This window comes from Tubulanus polymorphus, chromosome 7 (genome assembly GCF_964204645.1).
Source record: "Tubulanus polymorphus chromosome 7, tnTubPoly1.2, whole genome shotgun sequence".
NCBI lineage: Eukaryota > Metazoa > Nemertea > Palaeonemertea > Tubulaniformes > Tubulanidae > Tubulanus > Tubulanus polymorphus.
The window spans coordinates 6,189,703-6,215,022 of NC_134031.1; the positions used below are offsets into that span (position 1 = coordinate 6,189,703).

The 25,320-nt window shown below is 40.1% G+C and overlaps 1 protein-coding gene across 1 annotated transcript; it reads left to right on the forward strand.

Moving 5' to 3' along the window:
- The first annotated feature begins 362 nt into the window (after window positions 1–362).
- LOC141908051 (high affinity cationic amino acid transporter 1-like) lies at window positions 363–25,044 on the forward strand. The gene is made up of 15 exons (XM_074797848.1): window positions 363–485; window positions 4,332–4,476; window positions 4,852–4,971; window positions 5,790–5,918; window positions 7,252–7,407; window positions 14,117–14,256; window positions 14,487–14,619; window positions 14,857–15,079; window positions 16,137–16,276; window positions 16,933–17,035; window positions 17,130–17,267; window positions 18,967–19,142; window positions 19,520–19,686; window positions 19,771–19,879; window positions 20,517–25,044. Exons 2-15 carry the CDS (start codon window positions 4,356–4,358, stop codon window positions 20,744–20,746), a joined length of 2,085 nt encoding a protein of 694 aa, XP_074653949.1. The 5' UTR covers window positions 363–485; window positions 4,332–4,355; the 3' UTR covers window positions 20,747–25,044.
- Window positions 25,045–25,320: the final 276 nt, after the last annotated feature.

The window sequence follows — 25,320 nt, forward strand, 5'->3', positions numbered from 1 at the left end:
ATGTTGAATATCAAATAAAATTCCATTTTGCTTTTTTGTTTTTAGGTTACTATTAACCATTGTATTCAAATGGATAATAAAAGATTTAATATAAATTGACAAAAATGTTTTTATCGCGTCTTTTGAGATCCATATAGAGATAGCATGGGAAATTGAGGACTCGAACCACACGCTATAATTCAGGCGAATTGAGGAGGGCGCGGTTTGAGTAAGGCCAATCAGCGATGAGTTCAGTGAACACACCCGCGGATGAATGAAACGTGATCTATTATTGGCGGGAAAGTTCATTCACAAACACTATTTCACACGTGGCCCGCCGTTATTTACATCACGTGATTTACTATATCCGGTTCCGGGTTTCGCGTGTTCCCGTTCGGTTGAATATATTTTGACTGAACCTCTCGGCTATAAACAAACATACTTAACAGACATACGGATTAATTCAACTAAATTACGACTTGTAATTAGTCGAATAAACAGTTCAGGTATGTGAAGACATCATTTAGGGGTTTATTTCGTGTTTGTTAACGCGTTAAAATGATGAGATATGGTCGGTTGTTGTTAGCCGTTTGTTAATGTTCTTGGTTGGTGTTTTTTTTTTCGTGTCGGTGTCTGCCCGATCACTATCAGACTTTCGGAGCCGCGGTTGCTTGCATCATCCGTGTGTCTGTTGTTGTAAAAAAGTTTTGTAGTGTGCTGGTTACTTTGCTTCCTACTGACAAATTCATTGTCATTGATTTTTTTAAACGAATTAGAGAGGGCTACACACTACTTCGTCTTTTCAATTTCATCGTGTTGTGTTGTGTATAAATAAATGATATGTACGGGCTCAAGTCTCTTGAATTTTACTTACCAATGTCAGGTACAGAAACGTGCTGCAGAGCAGATCTTTTTTTGCATTTACTTTCATCAGATGGCTGTACATAGTTGAAGATGTAGCCTATTGCCGTTTTTGTATTTTTATGACAAGTTTCAGTTTAGTAATCCGATAACTAACTATGCCATCTAATGGGCTAATCGCAAGACATTGGAATTCCGGTTCTTCATATTCTGAGTGGGGTTCGTTATTGGTCTAGTGTTTTAGGATCTAGGCCTACAATTAGGGAGTAAGAGGGTAGGATTTAGCGTATAGAGGTAAAGATTTGGTACATCTAGTAAAAGATTTACTGTAGGGGATGGGGAAATTTGTTGGTGGTTCTGTACGTGTAGGCTATAGTATAAGTTGAGTAGGCTTACATGTTCTTTAGGAGTCAGTAGGCCCTAAACCCTTGAATGAAAGCTCAAATCAAAGGAGCTGTCCCTGACCTGATAACCTAGTTTCGATACGGGTACCGGTCCTATAAAAGAAATCAGTGAATGGGGCTCTTATGAACGCTGTAGCAGCATCCCAACTTGACAGCACGTGAATGGCCCCTGTTGTCACATCCGATTCATATGTTTTAACTAAAATCAAAAATTCATAAAGGCTGTCTTTTCTATTTTTGCTAAAATTCATGAAGTTTTGGCAGTAAGCTAGTCAATTTAGATATTCCATGCCAGAAAGTCCACTGATTAAAGCATTGTCTTGTATAAGGTTTTATTATGCAGGATGATCAGTGGTAATTTGGGGGGAGAGGGACAGTGTTAGGCTATGTCATGCAGGGACGGATCCAGGATGTTCAAGGGAAGAACGCTGCTGGTCATCCCTCAGAAACTGTTGAAAAATTAGTCTATTCGTGATTGCTGAGTATTTTAAAGCAAGGCTTGGTCATCTCACGTAGCTTAGATTTACCCGGTGCTTTGAAATGTAAAATTGAAAAACCGATAGGCCTAATAAGGAAAAAGGGTCCAAGGGGGGGGGTCTAGCACCCAAAGCACCCCTTGGCTTTGCTCTCATGCAGGCCAATCTAGGCTAATTTTGGAGGGGGACGGACTCATGTAAGTTTTGAGGAATTTTATCATTGATTCTTCAAAAGAACATTGATCCTGGAATAATCATGGGTAGGCCTGTAGCAAGGAGATGCATGCATCTGTAATAGTATAGCGTGATGGACCTCCTTCATGGCCTCCTAAATAGGTTGCGTCGGGATATTATTTTTTCGTGGGCGTAATAGAATTTCGATGGATGATTTGTTCGTCTAGCCTAATACACGAATCAATATGATATGATATGATATTATTTTAGGCGTGCTGGTATATAACGTTCAGCGCGCAGCTGGCTTCCTACTATCTTATTAAACCATACTGTCTACAGCTGGTAGGCGGTAGAACAGTGCCGACAGTGAAAATACAGCACAACGCATCTACTGTTTTCCCTTGGTTCTTGCGATTCTTGATGCATGTCAGAATCATCAAAATTCACTTCTAGTTTCTTCCGCTCGTCGGGCAGCATGACCCTTGTGATGTGTCCTGGGCTAATTCTTTCTTAGACAATGGCATCCAGGGCCAACTTCGGTTTTCGTAGCTAGTCGATTACTGATCGGAACTAATAACCGAACACACTCTAGTTCAGTCGTAACGTATTTCACAGTGTCGGCCATCTTGAACCTAGGTCCAAACCGTAGCGACCGTGCTCAATTGCGTGGTCGACCATTTCCACACTATAGTTCCGACTAACGGACATTCGGTTTCATGTAGTTCGACTATAGTCGACCAACTCAGATAACCGAAGGTGGCCCTGACCAATATAACCGTCTGTGTTGTGGAGTACCTAGATTCCTGAACTGGAACTCTTCTGGCTAGCCATTTCGGCGCATCGAAAGATCATGCGAGAAATTGTCTCCTCTTGTTAATTCGCTTTGTTTCGATATTACACGTTGGTAACAAACGTTTGAAATTTTAGTAACAATTTTCTTCGGCGCGCTAGGTTGACATTGCTCGAACATTTCTAATATAATTTTCACAAAACACCGATGGAGAGGATGAGAGGCTTTGCGTATTTTTTAACGGGTTGTATTGATAGCTGTAGGCACGATATCGTTTTTAATACAGTACGTGGTAGGATTCTTGGCCTATGTGTGATTATGTAATTGATCACAGCGTAAACGATGGTAGAGGCTTAAGGTAATGAGGACGATAGTCGGTAAATTGAATTTCGTAATTTCCTACTGAAAAACTTTCGGGAACGAAGCAACGTTGAAGCGCCGAAGTAGATTTCACTTCTTAGTAAATCCTCGATGGTTAATTCGCTATATATTAATTAAAGACGCACCTGACGAGTTTTGAAAAGCTTTCCCGTATTTAAAACCATCGATCCAAATCAACGCGCAAGACAAACCGGCGAGGAGGGCAAGAAGTTAAGCGTCGTAGTTAACCACTCGTCGAGTGGAGTGGGTGCGTGCGAACAATTCTTTTTAGCATTATATAACCGTGAAAAGTACTTGCAATAACAGGGTTTCCAGTGGTCCTTCCAAGTCCTTCTTTTGGAAAAAGTTTGGACACACATCATCATTGTCCTGCTTTTTTTTTTTAATTCTAAGTCCTTCCTTTCGGTGAAAAAGTCCTTCCAAATTTGATTTTTATTATTCTGTGGCGTGCAATTTTGTCGCGAATACGACTGTTAGTGTTTTTCATTACCTAGGCCTGTTAATTCAATTGTCAGTAAGATTGGACATTGAGGTAAATTTGCGAAAATTTTTCCTTGAATGCGTCCTCAATTTAGTGGAAAGTACTTCTTCCTCCAGTCAAAAAGTCCTTTCTTCTGTGTCTAGAATTGCCGAAAAAGAAGTACTGAAAAAGGACTTCCGAAAAAGAAGTACTGAAAAAGGACTTACACATTTCTTTTTATCCTGGCCCCTGGAAACCCTGAATAATGACAACCTTTTTCGTGAATCTAGAAATTTTTGCTGGAGAGTATATTTGGCCATGTTATGACCCGATCTGCATATAAGCCTATGTATTGTGTATATAATTATGCTTGCGTGGGTCACAGTCAGTATGAATAATCCGTGGTTATTGATATAATAAGGTTATACATGTGACAGTGCATTATACCGATATAGATTAGACTGTCTGACTGATAGGTTAGCCTATATTATATATATAATTTTATATCTATATTTTTGAACTCCATCGATCATTTTAGGTTTAGATGCTCGGTTATATCTCTTATCCAGGCGTTGATATATTTCCCCTTTTGTTTGTCTTTGGACTTCATATTTCTGTTATCCGCGCTGAAAACCGTTTTCGAGTTAGGGGCCCGCAGATAATAATTCAAGTGGTAAACGATTAGGTTATTTTAGTACTTCAAGCGCGCATGATTCGTGTGACTTATTGTCACGAAACGCACGGTGTCATTTCTCATGATAGCCGATTTTACATGATTCATCATTCTCAATTTTTTTTGTCGTCAGAAAAGCCACCCTCCACTACGCAAGATGTCGAAAAATGTTTCGAGCTTCGTCAGTCGTCTTGTACGTCGTAAATACATCGATTTCTCACGAGTGACCGAGACGAAACTCGCCAGATGTTTGAGCACTTTCGATTTGACGGCTTTAGGTAAGTTGGATTATTTTTGCGAGGTTTCGTAAGATTATTGATTAGCCTAACCCTTTCAGTGCGTCTACAGTGCAGTGCGGTGTATAAATCAGTGATGGATTTTGCTAGTACACCGCACTGCGGTGTACTGATGTAATTAGTAATTATCTCTCTTGAAAAATGGCAGCACCTGTCAAACATAGTGAAATATCAGTAACCAACGATACACCGCGCTGTGGTGTAGACGTACTATAGTGGTATTCCCATTGTTCCACATAATAGGGTGGAATTATTCAAAATTTTCAAATTATCTCCAGCACTATAGGGTATTAATAAATCAGCACTGAAAGGGTTTATACGTAGCTCGCATTCAATTTTAACTCTTTTTCATTACAGGTATTGGTAGTACTCTAGGCGCTGGAATATATGTAGTAGCTGGACAGGTAGCCCGCGAGATCGCCGGTCCGGCGGTTGTTTTGTCTTTCTTGGTCGCGGCGTTAGCTTCGGTATTTGCAGGTCAGTACAGGACGAGATGTTACTACTCTAGTCCCTGCAAATCCTTGATTCCTTGTAAAATTCCTTCGATTTGGACAATGTTCCTTTAATTTGATAAAAATGTCAGAAACTCGTTTGAAACTCCTTCAAATAGGCAAGTATCAATTTTAGAAGTTGTACAGTAAATAGACTACACCAAAATCGGTACATTTGAGACACAGGACTTGTTGCCCAATTAGACCATTGCCAAATTAGAAAGGATAGAAATTAGATGACCCTTTCAGTGCTGACTAATTAATACCCTATAAAGCTGGAGATAATCTAAAAGTTTTGGAAGATTCCACCCTAGTGTGTTGAATAACAGGAATACCACTATAGTGTGTCTTCACAACAGTGCAGTGTAACGTTAGTTACTGATATTTCACTATGTTTGACAGGCGCTGCTATCTTTCAATAGAGATAAAAACTAATTTTACATCAATACACCACAGTAAATTGTACTAGCAAAATCTATCACCGATTCAACACCGCATTGCGGTGTAGACGCACTGAAAGGGTTGAGAACTACTGAATTAATGGTGTTACTGAGATGATCAGTACCGATTTAGGATTAGTCCACTGTAATGGGGATATGAAATTGATATCATATCATAGCATTATTTACCATCAAAGAAGGCCATATAGGCCTGTGTGCAGACAGTGGTTTGGTGCAGACGCTTCCTCGAAATTTGAAATTTTCTCCTTATATCCAGGAATGACTGATCTGTAGGCACCCTGAACTATGTATATAGGCGTTTTGTGGTAATAATTTCATGCGGGTCTATCTGATAATATTTCAGGGTTGTGTTATGCCGAGTTCGGGGCGCGTGTGCCGAAAACAGGCTCAGCGTACGTGTACAGCTACGTAGCAGTTGGTGAACTGTGGGCTTTTGTGATAGGATGGAATCTCATATTGGAATACGTTATAGGTAATGCTATTAATTCGTAAAACCTGTGATTAATAATGAAAACTTGAGCACAACCTGTGCTGATTACATTGGTTTTCATTCAAAAATGATAATTGGGTTTAGAACCATCAATTGATGAAGTAAAATCCCACTATACAGTCAAACCTGCTTAATCCGGATCGGCTTAATCCAGATTTTGGTCTTATCTTGACGATATTTTCAGTCAATTTGTTCACTATACAAGAAAATGACTTCTGATCCGGATTTTCCGTAAACAGGATGAATTTTGTTGGTCCCAAATGATCTGAATTAAGCAGATTCTACTGTATAATGAAAAACTAGATGAGAAATTGATGTTTTGGTCCAATTCTATGGTCCCAAATATTCTGAATTAAGGGGATTCTACTGTTTAATGACAATCTAGATGAGGAATTCACGTTTCGGTCCAATACTATGGGCCATTTTATCATGCAGTTACCGTAGGCCTATAACAATACAGCGGGTAGCGATATTTACTATGTGATACCTGGTAGCTGTGATGATGTAGCGAGCGACGAGTTGATTTTGGGGGGGTCGAGAAACCTCAATTGGAATTTACAATGAAATCACAGTTTTTAAGAATGCTAGCCGTCTTATGGATTATATAAATCGGAACAAGGGTAGATTTTTCCCACTTGAGGCACCTTCCCCTTGTTTCCCAAACATCAAACGCCCCGTACAGTTTGTCATCGTTAATGATTTTGTGGTGTAGTATATTTTCAATTTACATGATCCATACTATACAATGTAATGTCAGTAATACAGTGTAAATGAGGATTAATACAAATAAGTTCATCGTATGGTTATGAAGTATCCAGTGCTAGCCAGCTGGCTGTAGGCCTACTTTGAATTAAGGCACTCGACCCTGTGTATGGTGCATGTAACGGGTGCGCAAGGTGTGAGAACAGGGTTATACAGCCATTCCCGCTTCATATCGGATCGGCATAATCCATATTTTGGTCTAATCCAGACGTTAATTTCAGTCCATTTATTCACGAATATACAAGAAAATAACTTTTTATCTGGATTTCCCGTAAACCAGATGAATTTTGTTGGCCCCCAAATGATCCGAATTAAGCGGAGTCTACTGTAGTAGCAATAATGATGACGAGAGGAATCCCACAATGATTCAGTCCAAGATGAAAAATTCTTTAATAGAAGAGACTTTATAAGAGCAACGTTTCGGCTAAACACTTTTAGCCATCATCAGGCGTACTCATCCATCTTACACGTATAGTGTGTACCTTCTCGACTCAGTAATGATATTGATAATTGTAATGATAATGATAGTAATTTGCTGTATTTTTATTTGCAGGAACGGCGAGTGTCGCTCGCGCGTGGAGCGGCTATTTCGATTCGCTAATCGACAACCGCATCGGAACTTTCTTCGCGACGAACATGCCGATGAAAATGACGGGTCTCGCTCCGTATCCGGATTTTTTCGCGTTCAGCATCACAATGTTTTTAACGGGTGAGTACCGATCGTGCGGCCGTGCTTCATATTGCACGTAAGCCTGGCTTTCTCTGTCGTCCGAATGTGCTCGATACGTACATGTGTATTATCTCTACAAACCCCGGCATATCTTTTTCTCTTTGTTTATATTTATTCTAATTCGCATTTCCTTCCTTTTCCTGTTCTCGCATTGCTGAAACTAGAGGGTGGCATTCATTCATTAGTGCAACATTTTTCCTAAGCGATGCGATGCTCATCGACCTATAATATTCTTCTTTCCACTGAAAATGTTTCTTAACCCTTTCAGTGCTGGCTAGTTAATACCCTATAGTGCTAGAGATAATTTGAAAATTTAAAAAAATTCCACCCAAGTGTGTTTGATAACGGGAATAACACTATAGTGCGTCTACACCGCGGCACGGTATATCGTTAGTTACTAGTATTTCACTATGTTAGACAGGTGCTGCCATTTTTCAAGAGAGATAATTACTAATTACATCAATACACCGCAGTGCGGTGTACTAGCAAAATCTATCACTGATTTATATACCGCAATGCAGTGTAGACGCACTGAAAGGGTTAATATGTGTGGAGTATCTCGTGATAAATTCTGGGTATTATTCCGTTTACGAAGCCAGTTGATCATGCTAGGCTTCTTGGCGTTCTATTCAATTGGGGCGAGACAGATGCTAAAACTCCAACTAAGTGCTTCATTTTGGACAGAATTCGCAAGGCCTGGATATGTGCTTACTTTTGATGAAGATATGTTAAAGTGCTTGAAAGTGCTACTTTTTGACCTGGACGCAATCTGAAAAATTTCTGAGCATTTCATAATAATTGTGACGTATATCCTAGTACATGAATGACATGAGTGATTTGTGCAGGTTATTGATATTTTTTGACAAATCACGTGGGTGCGATTCATTCAAAAGTGGTGAATTATAAAAGTGCATAAACCATGATTCATCTTCTGCTCCCTTGCTATTCACTAGCACTGTAGCATATTTTGTTCATAAGCTATGTCTACACTAGCTCGCCAAACCCCCGTTTTGGAAAACGTTTTTGATGGTTGATTGTAAAGCTCGATAACTTTCGATAACTTATTGAATTTGAGTGTCGGTTTACCATCTACTACACTGGACATATCGGCCCCACTCCGCGCGGTTGCGCCACTGCGCGGGATTTACGCGAAGCAGCAGAACACAGACATGGCCACTCTCTCAATTTTCAACGATAGAAATCGTGTGTGCATTTCAATTATTTCGGCTGTTAGGGTTTTAAGGCACAATATAAGTTGATGATGTGATATGGCGATGTTAATTAATTATAATTCCACGGTGAAGCTAGTCACGAACGGTGTCGATTGAGTGTACAGCTGCCAAAAACACTGAAATGCGCGTAGTTGCGTAACTATTTTCAGTGAATTACAGACGAAACATGAAGCCTTAACAGCCGTTTAAAAAAAAATTATACCAATCGCAATTGTAAAATAAAAATGAGATAGAACCTAAGTTAAAATTCTGGCCATTTCTAAAATGTTATTACTAATTTTTAGTCAGTGCGGAACGTTTAGTTTTCCAACAATAATGAGGGGTGGTAGTGTGAACGCCCTACTCCTCCACCGATCGTGAGGGGTAATCAGGGTTCGAACACGTAATTTTAATTATTCGATTCGACAATCCGACGATTCGCTGGTATCTCGTCGCAGCGGCTTTGTTGGGGTGTACAGCCTTGGCTCCAACCACCAGTAGAAAAGAAATTACTCCGCGGCCTCTCCAACAACCTGCGACAAACAATATTTCATAAATAGCCAAATATTTATTCATTCATCAACAGTTAGGTAAGTTACCGCCATTCGCGGAATCAATACGATGAATGACCACACTTATACAACATATTCTTTTAACATCAATACACATTTAACAATGCATTCATACAAACAAGAACCCGACTCACCTGCGACAAACAATATTTCATAAATAGCCAAATATTTATTCATTCATCAACAGTTAGGTAAGTTACCGCCATTCGCGGAATCAATACGATGAATGACCACACAAACCCACAACCAGAACATAACCGAGAGGGCGCCACAGGCTGGAGTGTCGTTCAGAAAACAAAAGATTACTCAACCAATGTCATCTATGAATGTCTGTCACATACTCCCCCAAGCCGTAAAATATCGTCCTCGATATCTCAAAGTGTATCTGAACAAATCGTACACGAACTGGGACAGCATAAGAAGAAGAATAAAATGTCAAGGCCAACAACAACTGATTTCAGCAGTCAACCACATGATACAATAAACGATACAACAACACGTTCCCTCCCCCTTTTTTTTGGATAGTTTTTTTAATTTTCTTCTTATATCATATTGCATATACTAAACGAGTTTACATGTTACACTCTACTCTATACCAGTCCGGATCATGTTGGCAAGCGCATCCAACAGTTTAGGATTCTCTAAAACCTCCGGAATTTTCGCATATTCCAGGAACAATTCAATCCTCCTACGATCCGTCTGCATGTTGAACATTAGAAATTCACCCGAACGCTGCCAAGCCGGGGGTCGTCTCGTCCGCGGTCTTGGCACAGGTCGCTCCTCCGAACTAGGACTTGGCTCGTCAACATCCGGTGAAGTTGAAACAGAGGGTGAACTAGCTGGCACGCTATCCACCGACAAAGGGCTCAACGGAGGAGTCTCCACGTCAACCAGAACTGGATGCTCCACAGAATCGCTTGTTCCCTCAGCTCCCGGTGATTCCGGAACGGAGGCCATTTCCGATCGCACAATCTCCTCAGAAATTGGAGCTGGAGAAACACTCTCAATGGAACTTCGAGATAACACGGTGTCCGCACCCGCAATCCCAGGCTCAACGACGGGAGGTTCCTCCGCAGTTTCCACTTCGCGTGAGACAAGTACCCAGTCTTCCTCGTCGGACCCATCGTCCGCTACTTCAGCAACTATTTCCTCTGGCATATTAGTATTACCAACAGCGACTTTCTCCGAAGTAACATGCTCCGGGTTTGCTTCCTTTACTCGGAATGATTCCTCACTGTCACGCAAAGGAGTAGCCAAAGGTAATAACTTGTTCCTATGCAGAATCCTCCTACCCCCATCTTCAATTCTTTTTACCTCGTAAACAGGTACATCTCCAGTTACCTTGCTTTCTACGATATAAGGCACCGATTCCCAGCGGTCAGCTAATTTATGTCGTTCCCTAAATCCTTCACGCTTGACCAACACCATATCACCGGGCGTTAATTCTGCACTCTTAGCTCTCCTGTCATATAACTCTTTCCGTCTATCCCCTTGCCTAGACAAGTGATCTGCTGCCAAATTCCACGCCACTTCCAATTGATTTTCCATCTGCTTCACATACTCTGTTGTCGACGTCACACTTTCTTCATTACCCCAACCAAATTTCTTATCAACTGACAGTCTGGGTCTTCTTCCGAACATAAGGTAGAATGGCTCAAAGCCTGTCGACTCGTGGGGCGTACAATTATACGCATACACCAATGCATTAATATGCCTCCGCCAGTTTCTCTTTTCCTCGGGCGGCAAACTACCCAGTAGTCGAATCAACGTACCATTAAACCGTTCCACAGCACCATTGCCCGCAGGGTGATACGGTGTAGTTCGGGTTTTCCTCATACCGGTCAACTCGCATAACTCCTTGATCACACGACTTTCGAAGGCAGGCCCCTGATCCGAATGAAGTTGAACAGGCGCTCCGAATTTCAGCACCACTTCGTTGAATAAACACTTAGCCACCGTTCTAGCCGTCTCATTTTTAGTCGGAATAGCCATCGCAAACTTAGTGAAATGATCGGTCATAACAAGCACCTTTTCGAAACCTTGACTCGGCTCCAATGTTAAAAAATCAATGCACAGTAACTCCATAGGGTACGATGTCTCAATGCTGACCAGCGGGGCAACTTGTGTAGGCGTCGAAGCCTTCAGCAGCACACAGCGCTTACAACTCTTCAAATATTCCTCGACATCGGATTTCATTCCGGGCCAATAACATCTTCGTCTCAATAACGCCAACGTTTTGTCACGGCCGGGATGCCCCAACCGATCGTGCAAACAGTCAAGCATCTCCGCCCTCTCCGAATAGGGCAACCAAACTTTCAGCTCTGACACTCTATTTTCAACAACTCTGCGGTACAAAACATCATCCAGAAGTTCCAGCGACTTAAAAACCCGACAGATCCCGTACTCCCATGGCTTAGCTGGCCGGAATCTTGTCTTGGTCCTTAAACAAGAAACAACGCGTCGAATAGTCGGGTCTCGCTCCTGCAATTTCCGCATGTCTACCTCTGCTACCCCTCCGGCTTTCGTCACAGGGACTGACGGACTTACGGTACAAATTGCTGCAAAGACGTCAGCAGTGATCCGATTTAATGGACTTCGACTCAGCGCGTCTGCATCCCGCATATTAGCGCCACTATGGTATTCGAGTTCCAAATCGTACACTGATAAAGCCTGTAGCCAGCGATGTCCCGTGGCATCCAGTTTCGCAGATTTCAACACATAAGACATGGGGTTCGAATCAGTATGGACACAATATTTGTTACCATACAAGTAATCGTGGAACTTTTCCGTCGCCGCCCATTTCAGAGCCAGGAACTCAAGCTTGTGCGCAGGATACTTCTTCTCTGAAGCATTCAATCCTCTACTTGCGTAAGCGATTACCTTCTTTACTCCCTTTCCATCTGTTTGGTATAGGATCGCACCTAATCCATCATGAGCTGCATCCGTATGAAGCTCGAAGGGTCTATTAAAGTCTGCGAACCCTAAGATGGGGCTTGACGTCAACATCTCCTTCAACCTCGTGAATGCGTTTTCTTCATCCTGTCCCCACTGTACCTCAATCCTCCGTTCCGCTGTCTTACGTTTCCCCTTAAGATTCGTGACTCCCGTTAACAATTTCGTTAACGGAGCAGCTACTCTGGCATAGTCCTTTATAAAGCGTCTATAATAGCCCGAAAACCCCAGGAATTGTCGCACTTCAGTTACGGTTCTAGGGGCCGGCCAATCCTTCACAGCACTTAATTTCGCTGGATCGGGTTCAACTCCCTTTTCAGAGATCCTGTGCCCGAGGTAAACAACTGCTGACCGTAAAAACTCACATTTTGAGGGTTTCAACTTCAGTCCTGCAGCAGCAAGTCGATCCAACACATGCTCCAACCGCTCAACATGCTCCTCGAATGTGTCCGAAAAGATAAGTATGTCATCGATGAAAACCAGACATTCACGGAGGTTTAAATCCGCCAGAGTCCTTTCCATTAAGCGCTGGAACGTTGACGGTGCATTTGTCAACCCGAAGGGCATCACGTTAAACTCCCAAAATCCATAACCCGGCCCGACATTGAAGGCAGTTTTCGGCTTATCCTCCTCTTTCACTTCGACTTGCCAATATCCCGCCTTCAGGTCGAGAGTGGTGAAATACTTGGCACCGGCAACACTTTCAACTAATTCATCCGCGCGGGGAAGAGTCTGCCGATCTTTCACGGTCCTCCGATTGAGGGTCCGATAATCCACGCAAAATCGAAGACCGCCATCCTTTTTCCGGACGAGAACTACCGGTGATGACCATGAACTAAAAGATGGACGGATGATTCCTGTGGACGCCATCCTGTTAAGGTGATCCCTCACCTCGTTCACCATGGACGGAGGAACTCGTCGATACCTCTCCTTGAACGGTACATTATCAGTCAAATTGATCTCATGTCTAATCGCGGAAGCACGTCCAGTATCTTCATCAGCGACCGAAAAAATTCCTTTATGCTTTCGCAGAACGTCTTTCAACCGGAGAAGCTGCCCCGGAGTCGTCTCGCAACCTTCCCAGTTGAAAAAGTCAAAAAACTTATCATCTGCTCCTGACCCTATTGCACCACACTGTCGCTGCAGAGGATTCGCACTATTCATCAGCTTCGGCTCCACTCGACGCACACCCTCAATGCGGAACGTTTAGTTTTCCAACAATAATGAGGGGTGGTAGGTTGTCATGCAATTCAAGTCATCATTTATTACACGTTACTTCCGTGTTGTTGAAAATCTCGTGAGTCCTGGACCAAACCCCATTGAACAATGTGATCTGTGTGCTGGCCACAAATGCACACAGATCACACTACACTACTACCCATTACACACTCCAGTACCCAGAGCTTTCATATATCCATCCAAATATTTAGAGTGTCTTTCTTCCTGGATGTACATGTATGAGTCCCATGAGAGTCCCATGCGTACCCAGGTTCAATGTGGAATAAACTCTTCTTCTTTAAGTAGGGTTTCTAAAACGTGGGTTTTGCGGAAAACTCTTGCATTTAACCCATGGGGCCATGTTTCTAGCGTAGTGTAGATGCGTAATGCGGGTATAAGAAGCAAGTGCAGACGAGCCTGTAGTTGTTCATGCTTATTATTTGATGTATCGGTTAGACTGATATTAATCTCAGTACATGTATTTCAGAGTTGATAAGCAAAACTTACAGTTGTTGATATAACGGCTTATTCCGACATTTTCGAAGTTTTGACTGGAAATAAAAATTGTCGTTTCATATTCGTCTCTCTGGTGACGTAGTTTAGTCAAAACTTCGAAACTGTAAGAATAAACTGTTAAATCATCAACTGTCGGTTTGCCCATATATCTTTAACCGTTTATGCACTATTCCCTACTTGTGTCACGCTTATTTCACGCTTTTCGGTGTCTTTTTTTAGTCGTTCTGTCGCTCGGTGTTAAAGAGTCGTCTCGGTTTAATAACATATTCACCGGCGTGAACCTGCTCGTCGTTCTGTACGTCATCGTTTGTGGATTATTCAAAGTCGACATCAAAAACTGGACGATACCCCCTGAAGATGTAAGTGAAATACCCTCTTACGCGCGGCCACTTTTATGGGAAATCCACCTCGTGAATTATTGATATTATATGAAGCTGTAAAAGCAAACCTTGTAGAAATTTTCATTGTAATTCATTTCGTTGAATTTTTTGCCTTAGTCGTATTTGCGATATCTTCGGTGTTTGAAAGGGGGAAAAATGAACCAGTCTTTGTAATATTGTATCAACCATTGTTTCCGTTGTAATTTCAGGTGCCTCCTAGTTCCGACCCGCGTTATGAAAACGGCGAAGGGGGATTTTTTCCGTTCGGCTTCAGCGGAATGATGTCCGGTGCTGCCACCTGTTTTTATGCATTTGTTGGCTTTGACGTTATTGCGACCACAGGTAGTGTATCGCCAACAAATTAATAGCCAGGAAAAGAATAATAATAATCATAATAATGATAAACATTTATAAAGCACCTGAAGAATGATTGAATGAAATTAGTTTATTTTCAACGAGTTAACTCTTGAGTTAGATCTTACAACTGTGGAACCGGGTCCTGTACTACTGCTGGTGGTTTTTCCATAGAATAGATCATAGTAGCCTATATTATAGAATCCTAACGCTTGCTTTTTGCAGGTGAAGAAGTTCAGAATCCGCAGAAAGCTATCCCTATCGGAATAATCTTGTCGTTAACCGCGTGTTTCTTGGCGTATTTTGGATTGTCGGCCATCGTTACGTTGATGACGCCGTATTTTATGTTACACTCAAAAGCGCCGCTACCTCTGGTGTTCGAAAGCGTTGGATGGGGTATAGCTAAATATATCATAGCTATTGGCGCTGTTTGCGGACTGTCGACCAGGTTTGTATAACTTAGAAGTCAATTCTATTTTCCTTAACAATCATTAGTGAATCAAAAATTGTGGTTTATATTGGTTGTTTTTCTCGGTATTAGCAAAGCAATACGCCCTATAATCTTAAGCGTAGTAGATTTTAGTGTATGTTGCGAAATACTTTTGCGCAATTAATAGGCTGAAGTTGTTTTCTTGAAGCATGGAAATTCCTCACGGTTGATATAAATAGTATAAATACTACAAAAATATTTTCTATAGAAATGATTCGTTCATTTACTGGCATTCATTCATATTCGATTATGGCGGGAACTGCTGGTATATTGGAATTGTGCCAGCGCATTGTTTTCTATCTATCATAGCGCAAAGGATATTCATTAAGACTGATCGGTTTTATTCAAAACGAAACATTCTTTTATCCTTGGGGACTGGTTTACTAGAAAAGATCAGTATAAAAATGTTATCGCGGCATTGAAAATGTGTATTTATTTGACATTTTGTTTTCATGTGACACTTGGCCTTGTACTATAGCTTGGTTTTGTTGACTGTACTGGATATGCACTCTTGTACTATTAAATTGAAATGCTGCCAACTTAAGCGTTATGTTAAAAAAAAATTCACTCATTCGTGTTTCAATTTGTTATGTCGCTCCGTTGTGGGGGGTTGATATTTTCTTTTTATTCTACCATGCTCTCCTGCCTCTTTTAACACTCAGTACATGTAAGATTGTTAAAAATCTTGGAGTGATTTCAAGTTTCTCGCTCTTCCAATACGGCTGCCAGAGCAGACATTTTGAATTTCTTGCTTCAGACACTTGAAATGATTTGTAGTTTTCTTGAAACTTGGTATTTATGATGGTCCATAGATGACATCTTCTAGTATTGAAAATCAAGTGTCTCGTTCTTTCGACTGCATACCTTTTAGCATTACCGACGGAGGTGACGTACGTAGTGTTCTGCCACTTTCTATGTCAAATTCAATTTCAACATGATGGTATTGATAATACTAATAGTAAATACATTTCTATAGCGCCCTATGTACCTATAATCTCTTTTTTCCAAATTTCAGTTTGCTAGGTGCTATGTTTCCGCTACCTAGAGTTATCTATGCGATGGCGAGCGATGGACTGCTATTCAAGTTTTTAGCCAGAATCAACGAACGATTCAAAACGCCGCTCATCGCCACTTTCCTGTCTGGACTTTTAGCCGGTAAGACTCAGCGCTCAGTTACGTAATGCTCTTCGTTCATTTGTTAATTGGTTGGTGTTTAGCCAAAATGTAAGTGATTGTGGAAGTAGTCACATGATTAACATTTGTCAAGTCTGACCTTCACGGGAAAATAATTTTTTCATGGATTCTCGATTAAGGCTCAGAAATCAGAGTAAAGTAATCTGAGTATACAGGTGCGGATCCAGGGGGGTAATTGAGCATATTTCATTCCTAATATTAACCAGGAACATGCTCAGAACGCACCAAAATGCATCTGATTTTTCAAAATTTTCTGCAGGGGTACCCAAATTTTTGATGCTCCGTGCCTGAGGCGCTCGCAGGTGATGGCTGCGTTGTCATTACGAGCAACAAATGCGTCTAATAATGACCCAATACATAAAAGCCCACTCTATGTATATCAATACAATTTAAAGTGAATTTGAAGGAAGAAACAACACTATTACTCTCGATTGAGACCATTGACGGTTTAGAACTTTTACAATATCCGAAATGCGTTGTCGTAACATTTTCCTCAATGAAAACTTCATTTCGTGTTTGAATCTTGTAAATCCAACCGGTGATAAGATTTCTTGTATGATTCGGTAGAGTATGCCTTGTCGAGTGTTTCGTGATATTCATTGTGCATTTGTTTACAGGTATAATGACGACAGTGTTTGATTTAAAAGAATTAGTCGATATGATGTCTATCGGTACTCTATTAGCGTATACGCTAGTCGCTATATGCGTTCTAGTATTGAGGTATGTTTGCGTACTTTTATCACCGATAGCTTATCGGTCGTAGTTGTGTTTTTAAATGATCAATCGGTACGATATAATTATATTTTTGCTGCAGATATCGGCCGGATCCAATCAGCTATCCGCAAGGCGATGATCAGAGTCCTGTGAACAGCGACGATCTTATCGTCGGCAGCGTCGAGTTGGATACTGCCGAGGGCGCCGGACCGGGCAAGAACACGATTATTAATCCGAAGTAAGTAAGAGCATTCGAAACGATCCACCAGATAAAGCCTGAGGTTAGGCTAAAAGATTATCCATTTTGAAAACTGCGATAGAATTTGTCATCACTAATCCGTTCATTTCTACAGCTACTGGGTCTGTAATGGTTAGCTTGATTACAAAAAGTAATGTACAGGATAGATACCGGTAGGCAGCCGGCCGGTTGGGTCAACTTTAGAATAGCAAAGAATCTACCCGGTATATCAAAGAATGCTCAAATGTTATAATTTTGCAGTTGTATATGAGGCTGAATATATGGCAAAAAAATGCAACTGTATACCCTTAATGGGCTTCACACGCCTGAAAGAAATATGTGAAAATAGAAATTAGTGATGCTCGTTGCTTTCGTACTTGACCTTCATTTTGTTGACGAGTGAGAATTATAAAGTAGATTCAAGCATTTAATGCTGAATGACATGTTTCATAGTGATTTATGGTTTGCAGGATAGAAATGGTTGATTTAAACCCAGACAGCAGGCATGTATAATACACACTCGTGGAATTCATCATAATGTTTTGATTATGGCTTTAGCATTAATTAATTCTCCTTGCAATACGACGTTTTCCGAAACTTTTGTTCAGATTCTTAACATCCTCTTGACTACCACCAACGGCATCAGTGGCGGAATTATGCCACGGCATGGGGGTTGGCGCACTTTTCGGATATTGCATCAACTGCACATTATTAGATCGAACTAAGCCATATGTACCGGTATATAGATAGCAATATTCCCCAAAAAAAAAATCAGAAAAATATCTCGCACGTGGTTTTCGCGGCGGTTCGGTAATTAAGAGGTTTAGAAATTTCATCGCGCGCTTCACAAATTTATGTAATTGTTTCGATGACACGATACGTTGCACCATGTTTATTCAATTCCGATCAACTTCAATTTTTCATCAGATCGACTAATATTGAATTTTGGGGATTAACCCTTAACCTGCCGCAGGTGACTTAAATCGACTTACTGGGGAGTTATGTCTGTAAGTGACTTAGTTGACAAACTGACCTCTCATGCGTTAAAAGTTTTTATTCTCTATGTCCATAGAGAGTATAACCATTGGCAAAATGCTATTCTGTGTTGTAATGATATATAGAGAATCCCACACTAATAAACCGAGAAAGATGAAGTCCGAAAAGTTTCCTTCAAGCTAATGATTTATTGAATCAACGTTTCGCATATAACCTAATACGTAGTCATCTTCAGGAATGGAAGATTCTAGATGACGATAAAGTTATAGTCGAAACTTTGATTCATTCATTCATTAGCTTGAAGGATACTTTTCGTACCTCATCTTTCTCGTTTTATTAGTGTAGGATTCTCTATATTAAAAGGATATTTGTGTGTTTTTCGACCCCCAGAAATTACCCTGCCCAGCAGACCTTTTGGAATCAAAGGTTGATTTTTTTGCCACCATTCCATTATAAACTACACTTGTGAAGTTTCATTTCCCTATGTTATAAAGATTTAATACGTAAATGTTAATGTCATGCCATTCACTTGGTATAGACCAAACTCTTTAAAGATTTACGCCAGCTGTCTTCCTGACACTCTAGACCAGACTAAGCAGGTTAAGGGTTACGGTTTCACTGATTTGACTCCATCATTCGTTCCAGTCAAGATGTTCGATAAACGATACTTGTTGTGATGCCTCTTTTGCTGATTTGATTTCAGTTTCCGAGAAGACGCGATCGGGCCGGACGAAATACGTTCCAGCGATCCGATCTACAACAAACCGGCCCAACTTTCCTATACCTCGCACGAAATTGTCTATCAGTTATTTTTGCCGTCAAATATAATTGCTACCGAATTATCGGCGAGTATAGCTGGAGGATGTGTGGCAGTATTAGGTAAGTAGTATCCTGTGAATGACCAATCTTAACCCTTTCAGTGCTGACTAGTTAATACCCTATAGGGCTAGAGATAATTTGAAAATTTTTGAAAATTCCACCCTTGTGTGTTGAATAACGGGAATACCACTATAGTGTGTCTACAACGCGGCGCGGTGTATCGTTAGTTACTAATATTTCACTATGTTTGACACGTGCTGCCATTTTTCAAGGAGATAATTACTAATTACTAATTAAATCAATACACTGCAGCGCGGTGTACTAGCAAAATCCATCACCGATTTATACACCGCACTGAAAGGGTTAAAGTCATGCCTAAATCGTTTTGGATTAACCAGTTTGTACTTATGACGCCATTTTCAAATGTCTTTATACAGGGTTCCTCATAATTGCAATAACTGCAATAATGATATTTCTAATGGATAATCTGATGGCTCATGATGGCTGGGTAATAGCTATCATAGTCTTACTGTCCATTCTGTTCTTACTGGTGTTCATCTCTTTATGGAGGCAGCCGCAAAATGTGCGAAATTTGAGTTTCAAGGTGGGTTTTGATTTCCGAATAGCTTCGATATGATTTCGAAATGGTTACCAGCGCTTACCTGCAACTATTTCATTCATTTTTCAGGTTCCATTTGTACCAGTTCTACCTGTAGTCAGTATGTTCATAAACATTTATCTCATGTTGAAACTATCATCCGGTACATGGATCCGATTTGCCGTCTGGATGCTTATAGGTATGTAGAAGTAATAGTAGAAGTAATAGTAGTAGTGCTTCGCGCTGTATCGTTATCTTGGCTGGTGATCAATTTCGCGAAGTCAAGCTTTATGTCATTAAAACTACCTTTAAAGCATTAAAAAACTGGCTTTTTAAAGGCTAGTTTATTGCTTTGATTTTTATGGTAAAACTCTTATAATTAGCTTTCATACTATTTTAAATTGTGTTACCTTCACCCATCAAATATCTGTTATTCTTTGCCACTAACGAAGCTGATTTACCAAGCGTCGTATACATTGGATTGTTGGTATAAGTGGACTTCAAAATCTATACGATCAAGTCTTTGCACTTATTCAAACCAAGACCATTGACGCAGTTCCGCAGAGAATTTGTTTGTAAATTGACAGCATCTGGGGACTCTAGGCCTAGTGGGCATAAACAAATGCTTTGTATGACTCGACTTCAGTTGAGCTGCTATGTGGAAGTTTGAAAGAGTCTATCGAAAAATGAATGCAGGGAACTTTTTTTCACGATTACTTATTTCTAGTATATGAAATATAATGGAAATGAAGTGATCTTGATGTATTTGTTGATGTATTGATGTGATCTTGATGTATTTTTCGATGTATTCTATATATGAATCGATGTATTTGTAGGTTTCCTGATTTATTTCGGGTACGGTATGGCGCACAGCGAGGAAAACAAACGCTATCAAGCGGATAAAAAGCGCAGGGCCAGCATTCCTGAACCGACGATCGTCAGCAACAGTTCGCAGGCGTATCTTGTGAAGAACAACGTCTCGCTGGCTGTAGACGGGATTACCGACAATGAGATCGACATTATCAATCATCACCGCAATTCTGGTTCATACAATGGCGATATTTAAGTCGCGTGAATTTAAAAAAAAAAAACGGATTACAAATTTTTCTGCGTCAAAAAAATTAAAACAAGCTTTACAGGTGTTATAACATACAGAGCTGCCAACTGTTCTCGATTTTCAGTATTTGTTACTATTTCATAACGAGAAATACTGATTTGATTTGTTTGATACGTACAGAAATATGAACGATATAACTGAGGGTCTTACTGTTGATTACTGATTGATTTGAACATTTTCTTTCATATTTCGATGAAATGTTACTGAAAAAAATTCAATTTGTTACTGATAGCTTTTTTAGTGGTTGGCAGCCCTGGACACCATCTTAAAGCCTAAAGCCTACTGCCGGGCTGAAGCTGATTACTTTTGAACCATCAAGTATAGTAATAATCATTGCAGGGTTTTCACAGATCAGGAAAAGCAGGGAATTCCCACATTTTACCTCATTGGGACAATCAGGGAATTTCATCCCTGGGTCGTATCTCTAATCGACCTGTTTTTTTTCGTGTTAACAGCTTTCGATGACGATCCACTTCAAACTGAATTACATCGGCCTGCTTATAAACAATAAACTGAGCAGCTGCTGATTGGAAGAAATCCAGGGGACTTATGAGCCAAGTCCGTTAGAATTTGTTTTGAGTGTCCCTTTGCATTTTGACAACATAGATAATTGGTTCATTGGGACATCAAAGTTCCCTTTTGGGATGTGACAAGTTCTTCAAATTTGGCCAATAATCTGTATTAATGGATCATGTGGTTGGTGAATTTGAAACTTCTGAATGTCCTTGATCTGTGGCGACCCTGTGGACAGCCCGTGTATCATGTAATCGTTGCTTTCCAGACACACGTGGAAAACAAATAGATTTTGATTGTTTTTGTCCCTGATCCATTGAAATAGACCTTATACTACTATTCACATGGTGATATTCAACCTAGGGATCATTCATTTATTACGTACGCATAAGATTTGAATTTTTCAACCCCCTCTGTATGCAAAATTGGCCATTTTTTCATATACGTTAAGCATTACAGTACGCAATTGCTCTGACCCCTCCCCCCTGCCCTAATGCGTACGTAATAAATGAATGACCCCTACAGCTATCTATGAAGTGCTGAGAAGTACTGAGCACTCGGGATCATTCATTTAATGTGTACGCATAAAATTTGTATTTTAATATACATTAAGCATTACAGTACGCAATTGCACTTACCCCTTCCCCTGCCCTAACGCATGCGTAATAAATGAATGACCCCTGTTATCTCAGTGATGACACTAACTTGACGACCGTTTCGACAGTCTGGACTCACCCCTGAAGTTGTCGCTGTTGTATTTGGTGGCTTGAATTCAATGCGATATTGAATTGCAAACATTCCATCAATATAGAATTCATGGAAGTAGCAATATTTGCATTTATGAGCGGTGACAGGGATTCAAATACAATTTCATCATTTTCCAATGCTGTGTCACTAATTTTGTGCACACGTTACCGATAAAAAGAGCAAATAAACGGGAGAAATGATCGCTTGCGTAAGAAATCTATTTCATGCTACTAAATGAGTTTGTACGGTCAAATTCACCTCGGTTTACGGAAATACGTTTGAAATTAAAACATACTGGTATTACACAGTTCTAGTCCACTTAATCCAGTCATTACTGGCGGGATATATTTCTCGATCTTGCGCTATGACGGCCGAGATTTTTATTCGGGAATATAATAGATAAAGAATCCACAGCTTCCTAGAAATCATGCCATTATTTTGGTATTTGCACGCCCATTTCATATTATTACGATGTATTTTATAAGTGCCAATCATGATTTTGAAGTCTGGACACATGAAGAGATTCATATTGCTGAATGCCAAGCTCAAGAGTTCAATGCTCGTGAGATTCTACCTGAAAAGGCCGGCAAAGAACCGTTGCGCGCAAATATTGCAATGGGCTATATGGGTTGGGCGAAACACATAAAGAGCCCACAGTGGCAGCACAACTAGCCAGCTACGAGTACTGGACAGCTCTGAACTTGATACAGACAGGAATATGAATTTTGTCGTCTGCATGAGGCCCTTGCAGCTCAGCTATGTTAGATGACATACTTTATTGGCTTTAAATCATTAACTCAGAAAGATACCAAGGGCGGATCCAGGAGGGCCTGTGAGACTTGTACAACTCCATCAAATATTTTTGAGCGTGCTTTTCTATTTTGTCAACAATGATTATTGGAAATTAGCTTTTTCGACATCCAAGTGGCCTTTTGAGAGTTGACAAGTCGAGTCCTTCAAAATTGGCCTGAATCCGCCCCTGATATGCCTGGTCAGGGTAATTAATAGATTGTATGATCAACCATTTATATGATCGGTAAGCGCCTTATTGTTTCTGCAAGTATGACAATTTAATCCTTTTGCATGTTGACTATACTTGGTATGGTTACTCTAGCGCGAACTTCTAGCGCATGTGTAGATAATGTTGCCTTGTAAATAATTGGGATTTTAGCTTTTTCAATTGAATTTTTATCGGTGTGTGAATTTGCTTTGTGTTTGTTTTGTAATTAGTCGTTTTGCTATGTGATTGCAAAGTTATTCCATCGGCCTTCTGATTTATGGGTTACAGGGGCTCGGCGGTCTATATTTTTTATCCATAGCCTACTGATTTTCGGGTTACAGTGGCTTAAAATTTCGCATTGTTGTAAATATTTTGTAAATGAAACGAGAAAAAAATTTGATAATGACCAAAAAAAAGAGAATTTAATTCAGTAATGGACATCAGTATTTAAGGTTATTTGAACAGAGGCTATAGTACATATACATATATGCACCGGCCATGACTTCGTGTGAGTCTCTCAAATAAGTATTTATACATGTACTGCTAAATGATTTGTACAGAAATAGAAAACGATTTTCTGATTTCACTATTTATTGTAAATGATAGTGTTTTAGGTGCCTTTTCTATGCTACATGCTACCAAGTTACCAAACAATATCAGGTAATGTAATATAATGTATGACCTTCATTTATGCCGTGGTTCGATTTTGCTTATCTTGCACTTGGCGTAAATCCTTTAACAATTTTTACTCCGTTTTAATGATCACGGAGATTTTGCTTTTGATTTAGAATCTTTGATGACCTACCGGTATGTTATAATGTTCTGCCATTGCTTACGACCCTAGGATAAATCATGAAATCATTTCTGACTTGAGCAATTTATTCCGTGTGAAGCCCCCATACATATCTGTGATGGGGGCGATAGGCCTATATATGGGCACTAAAGCCTAACTCAGGTCGCATAAGGTCCGACTGGATCATTGGATCGTAGGGAATCAGCGATCAAATCGGAACAGATCCTATGTGACCTGAGTGTACTTACGACCGTAGCGAATGAACAGCGATGTACACATCATATGACTTAAAGCATTCGGTTCAAAAATGATCGCGGATCTCAGGTGACCTGTGTGTAGCTAAGATCCAACAAATGATTCGTAGCGGAATCAGCAACTCGCGATGTGACATTTCTAAAAACTGAATTGCAGATGATCGGATCGGATCTTAGTGCGATCTGAGTTAGGTTTTACATGAAAAAGTTTCCTGTTTAAAATCGAAATATCGAATAATTTTGTCTGAAATAGTTAATACAATTAACTACCAGTACATTTTATATTCTCTTCACATGTTTGTTATCTGTAAAATACTGTAAAATTAGCAATTTTGCTTCACTTTCCTCAGAGAACTGTCTTAAATATGATACTACTTCTGCTGAAGTCGGGTTAGGCTCTCGGAAACCTTGCATATCAAAGTCCTAAGAAAATAACTGTGCCTCATTTTCTTTTGAGAATGAGCCTTGTTATGCATTTTATGAGATACTAGTGGGGTGAGCAACGATGTTTTTTTCTTTCAGTATATTCGATCCGGAAGTTTTTTCTAATGGATCACAAGTTCAAACTATTTTCGTGTTCATATTTCGTTGTCTCGAGGAGTATTTTCGTGTTGCACACGTTTCACGAAAAAGCGAATTGTTTATTTTTTCATGAACTATTGCGACGTATATGCAAGACAAGGTGCGTATAGTATTACCGGTAGTACGTAGTAGTAGTACATTTATATGATGTATTTAACCTGAAATACTATTGAAAAATGAAAGATTTTAATTTTTGAATGAATAATTTATTTTATTACATCAGAAATTTATAAACACGATCAGGCAGCTGGTGAAACCAAATGATGATGTGAATGAATTATGAATTGTGAATATTATGCATACTACTATCAAAAATTCATGGTCTTTATGAATTTTGGTAATAGAAATAAAGCTTATGGCGTTTGAATTCTTGTTTTATTTTATTTCGATCGATCGGCTGGACTCTTTATAAAGTCTGACTTTCTATAGGTATTATTGTCAACTCTATTTCCCTCCCATGCCATATTGGGTGTTCTGCAATCTGCAATACTTGGTGCTAATTAAATGCTCAATTCGAATGGTGGAAATGTAAGCAAATGTAGCAAGTAAGACAAGCCTGAGTTTACAAAAACGAATCAGTCGATAATGAATTAGATGACGGATATTTTGCCAGTAATAAGTGAATAAATCAATC

What these genes read in the sequence shown, in the direction of transcription:
- LOC141908051 (XM_074797848.1), top strand. Translation starts at nt 4,356, where the DNA reads ATGTCGAAAAATGTTTCGAGCTTCGTCAGTCGTCTTGTACGTCGTAAA. An exon ending in GTTAGCTTCGGTATTTGCAG is followed by an intron (nt 4,972 to 5,789) that starts GTCAGTACAGGA and finishes ATAATATTTCAG; the next exon opens with GGTTGTGTTATGCCGAGTTC. An exon ending in CATATTGGAATACGTTATAG is followed by an intron (nt 5,919 to 7,251) that starts GTAATGCTATTA and finishes TTTTATTTGCAG; the next exon opens with GAACGGCGAGTGTCGCTCGC.